The following is a 4,786-nucleotide window of genomic DNA, read 5'->3' on the forward strand; positions in this document are numbered from 1 at the left end:
CCCAACCGCGGGGAGGAGGGGGTAGGCAGACTTGACCTCTGGCTGCTTCTGTGAAGACTACCAGCCTGTGCAAAGTGTGCGGAAAGAAAGAATAAAACTTGCTCAAAGAATTTACCATGGCGGCATCACCCACTGTCACCTCCATGTCATATTTACCAGAGAGATAAAAGAATTTCTCAACAAGCCCAAGAAAATTCTGCAACACGGAATTGTAGTACATGGTATAAAAATTATGTCAGATGTACTCCGTCCCAAAATAACCATCCACAATGGAAAAAGACAGTTCGACATATGTAATTATTAWGCTTTTTAATTAACTAAATGACAATTTTACCCTTAATAACAGAGGGAGTAATGAATTTCCCCATCTCATAACTAAGGGCAGAGTTGGAAAGTAGGCAGTTGTTTTGAAAGTGAAAAAACTAAAATAGAAATATGAACACTTAGGGGGTGTTTGGTTGGTTTTCCATTAAGTCTTGTAYAGATAAAGTTGTCTATGTGAATTAATCTGTTTGTATAGAGCGGGAAGGTTTTTGTTTACGAGGGTTTTTTCATAGATGGATGGAGAATGTTGTTTAATTGGGTGGGGCAGGTTAGGAWAAAACCTGGCTTTCTGCATCAAGCTCCCCCTTAGAAGCTTATTGAATAAGCCACTTTCTAAGTCATATACTCATGTATAGATGACYGAATTAGTTGTGAGTCTCATTAAGCTCATTAAGCTTCTATGGAAGGAGTATCGCATGGAGTTGTTTGATTTTCTATATAAGATGTTTCACATGCAGCCTTGTAGATTATTGAACGAGAAACATAAATATTGAAATGGTGAAAAAACTGACCAGTGTTATCTCAAACTGTTTGCCAGAGTTCCCGATAACAAAAATATGTTCGACTCCCGATTCATGTCTCAACGTCAACAATGCCTATAAATAGACGGAACAAAATATAACTTAATCACGAAAACAAAGAGATCCAAGATACAGAAGAGTAGCATGCGAGCTGTTCAGAGACCTGGTGAGGTTTGAACTCGTTTTGAAGAGGAGTCGTCAACTGAAAGGACAACCGCAGTTTTTGGAGATGGTTTGCTGACAAACCCACGTCATTCTTTCCGGGTAAATCGAGCCTAATCAATCAAAATATTGGAATTGTGTATTCAAACGTCAGCTGACATTTAAAAATTCATAATCAACAAGAATTTTATACTAATTCAGATGAAAATCATCATCAGTACACTTTCTAAGCAGATAATCCGTGTGCCTATGAAWTTTCTTAAAAGCAATTGCCCAGATTTACGTTTAAAGTTTCCCACAATTCTCACATCTTCTATCTTTGTTTACTATTACCAAGGCTAGAAGTCTAAAAATTGGGATTTGTTCATAACCCAACAAAACCTATTCTTCCGGTTTWCATAGGGTGCATTTGGTACACATCCGGAAAACAGAAGCAATGCTCACTTTTAGGAACAGTCACAGATTTGAAATTGAGTATCATACTTCTTTTGAGTCTCTATGCTGTCGCTCTCAAGTACTTCAACTTTGGCATTATCAACTTTGACAACTCCTGTGACATAGATTGGAACTTTTGCTCGTCCTCCAGTTGCATAMATTTTTTTATGTTCCGGGTCTGAAAGCACAATCTACAGAGCAGAAAATATAATCGAGGGTGGGAGGCAATTCGTAAAAATTATAAGAGAAAGCTAAAATAGATCATTTGGTTGCACAATACTAGGTACCTCAAAAGCGAAAACATACTCCCCAACATCAACACCTACTGGCAAAGCATCCAGAATATGGACCGCTTCTTTAGGGTCAAATCTGAGTTCCTGAATATGAAAAGGTGAAGAAGATACGATAATCAAAAATCAAAGACTAAAAACTCTTTGCATAACATGATACATATTGAAAAAGTAAAAGTCCACGTGCAGTCCTTTTACTTGGTCTTTTCTGTTTTGTGAATAATCCTATTCTTTAGGAGTTTAGAAGTTTTTTTTTTTTTTTTTTCTGTTTTGTTCTCCTGTTTTTAGCTTGTTTTAGTTGTAGCTTTGGCTATTTAAAGGCCCTCTTTGCAGCAATAAAGAACCATCGAATTTGGTTTCTGTTTCTTTATTTTTTTTCTTCTAACAATCTRGCATCAGAGCTGAGATCGATCAAAACCAAGAATAGAAAATGAGTGAGGAGAAGCTGAAGGTGCCCCATTTTGACGGACACTATGAGCACTAGAGTGAGATGATGGAGAACCTTTTGAAAGCAAAGCGACTATGGAACCTGATCGACCCCGGTTTTGAAGAACCCTCACCTTGTATTGTTCTCAATGACGGACAGAAGAAGCGACTGGAGGAGGCCCGTGTTAAGGATCAACAAGTGAAACATTACCTCTATCAAGCGATTGATAGGGTAACGTTTGAACAGATTCTTGATAGACGTACAGCGAAAACCRTGTGGGATTCCATGAAGAAGAGGTTCGAAGGGAATGAACGAGTTAAGAAGTCRCTACTGCAGAAATTACGAAGAGATTTCGAGGTCCTCGAAATGAAATCCAGTGAGACGATTACRRAGTATTTTGCTAGAGTCTTGACGATCTCGAATCAGATGMGGAGCAATGGAGAAACGATGCCCGATGTGAAGATAGTTGAAATTTTTTTGCGGATACTCACAGAGAAGTATATGTTCGTGGTGGTATCCATTGAAGAGTCCAGAGACATCGAGAAGATGTCGATAGACGAACTACAAAGCACGCTGGTAGTTCATGAGCAGAAGTTCAAAAAACATGACAAGGAAGAAGAGCAAGTYCTAAAGGTCCACTTCGATGAAGGCACGGGGGTTCGAGGTCGAGGAAGATCAAGCTTTAGAGGAAGAGGACGGGGCCGAGGAAGACAATCATATAACCGAGCAACCACCGAGTGTTACAAGTGCCACAAATTGGGTCATTTCCAATATGAATGCCCAACATGGAGGGARGCAAACTACGCAGAGTTCGACAAGGAGGATGAGATGATGCTCATGGCACAACTCGAGGAAACAAAGAAGAACAATGTTTGGTTCTTGGATTCAGGTTGCTCAAACCATATGTGCGRAGACATGGAGAAATTTACCAACTTGGATGTGAGTTTTTCTCACTCAGTCAAGTTGGGAAATAATACACGAATTGAGGTTAGTGAAAARGGACAGGTAAAACTAATGTTGAATGGTGGTGCATATGTGATAAGTGAAGTCTATTAYGTGCCAGAACTCAAGAATAACCTCTTGAGCATGGGCCAACTACARGAGAAGGGACTGTCAATCCTTATACAGTCCGATATATGCAAGATATATCACCGCCAAAAGGGGTTGCTCATTCAAAGTAGTATGAGTACAAATCGCATGTTTCCCGTATTCGATCAATCTAGAGCGGGTACCGTAAAGAAGACTGAAGGATGTTTATATTCAACCACGGAAGATCTCTCCAAACTATGGCATGAGCGTTATGGGCACCTAAGTACTACAGGAATGGAGATGATACAGAAGAAGAATATGGTTCGAGGGATGCATGAGTTTGAGGTCAGCAAAACCATATGCACCGATTGTCTTGTCGGTAAGCAACACAGGAAGGCCATTCCAAAGCAAAGCATGTGGAGAGCAAAAGAGATTCTTGAGTTAGTACACTCTGATATTTGTGGCCCGATCACTCCAACRTCAAATAGCGGAAAAAGGTACGTCTTATGCTTTATAGATGATTATAGTCGAAAGGCTTGGTCTTATTTGCTTGGTGAGAAATMAGAAGCGTTCGTATGCTTCAAGAATTTCAAAAACCGGGTTGAAACCGAGACAGGTAAAATGATCAAGGCTTTACGGACATATAGAGGCGGAGAGTTTACATCGGAGTTGTTTAATAAATTTTGTACGGAGCATGGAATAATTAGGCAATTGACTGCCGCATATACGCCCCAGCAGAATGGTGTTGCAGAGCGGAAAAACCGAACGGTGATGAACATGGTGAGAACAATGTTRGCTGCCAAAAAGATGCCGAGAGTTTTCTGGACGGAGGCTGTGGTCTGGATTTTTTATGTTCTCAATAGATGTCCTACTAAAGCACTGAAGGATGTTACACCTCAAGAAACATGGTGTGGTACCAAACCTACTATGGAGCATTTGAGAGTATGGGGATGCCTTGCACATGTTCACGTATCTGATCAGAAACGAGGTAAGCTTGATGATAAAAGTGTCACTTGCATATTGGTAGGCTTAAGTGAAGAATCAAAAGGCTACAGACTCTACAATCCTCAAACAAAGAAGATCACTACAAGTAAAGACGTAATCTTTGAAGAAGAAAAGCTATGGGATTGGGGAACCAATYAAGGTGAAAAAATGGAAACTGAGCTRACATGRAGTGATGGTGAACGGGAAGAAAACTATGTAGACGACGAAGACGTTCATGATGAAGACAACCATGGCGAGAATGAAGAAACGAGGGCTGCAGGAACCAACAATACAAGAGCGAGGGGGGGTCGGCAAAGGAGAACCTCACGTTATCTTAGTGATTACGTCACTRGTAACGAKCCCCTCGAAGAAGATGAGTTGAATATGGTGGAAATGAATCACCATGATCCAGTAACCTACGAAGAAGYTGTTAAAAACAAAAAATGGAGAGTTGCTATGGATGCCGAAATAGAAGCTATAGAGAGGAACCACACGTGGGATCTAGTTGTGCTACCAAATAACACCAAGTGCATTGGTGTTAAATGGATATACAAGACGAAGCTTAATGAGCATGGAGAAGTCAATAAATACAAGGCCCGGTTAGTAGCCAAAGG

The 4,786-nt window shown here is 40.2% G+C and overlaps 1 protein-coding gene across 1 annotated transcript in view; it reads right to left on the reverse strand.

The window, feature by feature from the left end:
* The window catches only part of LOC112513514 (dolichyl-diphosphooligosaccharide--protein glycosyltransferase subunit 2-like), a 16,242-nt gene that overhangs the window by 3,105 nt on the left and 8,351 nt on the right, over nucleotides 1-4,786 (reverse strand). The window contains exons 13-17 of the mRNA XM_025119801.1: nucleotides 1,730-1,819; nucleotides 1,491-1,633; nucleotides 1,009-1,120; nucleotides 837-920; nucleotides 116-196 (exon numbers count right to left, since the gene is read on the reverse strand). Of these exons, the coding sequence (XP_024975569.1) occupies nucleotides 116-196; nucleotides 837-920; nucleotides 1,009-1,120; nucleotides 1,491-1,633; nucleotides 1,730-1,819 (510 nt within the window). The remainder of the gene's footprint in view (nucleotides 1-115; nucleotides 197-836; nucleotides 921-1,008; nucleotides 1,121-1,490; nucleotides 1,634-1,729; nucleotides 1,820-4,786) is intronic.

The sequence above is a fragment of the Cynara cardunculus genome (genome assembly GCF_001531365.2).
Source record: "Cynara cardunculus var. scolymus isolate 2C chromosome LG 5, CcrdV1, whole genome shotgun sequence".
Taxonomy (NCBI): Eukaryota; Viridiplantae; Streptophyta; class Magnoliopsida; order Asterales; family Asteraceae; genus Cynara; species Cynara cardunculus.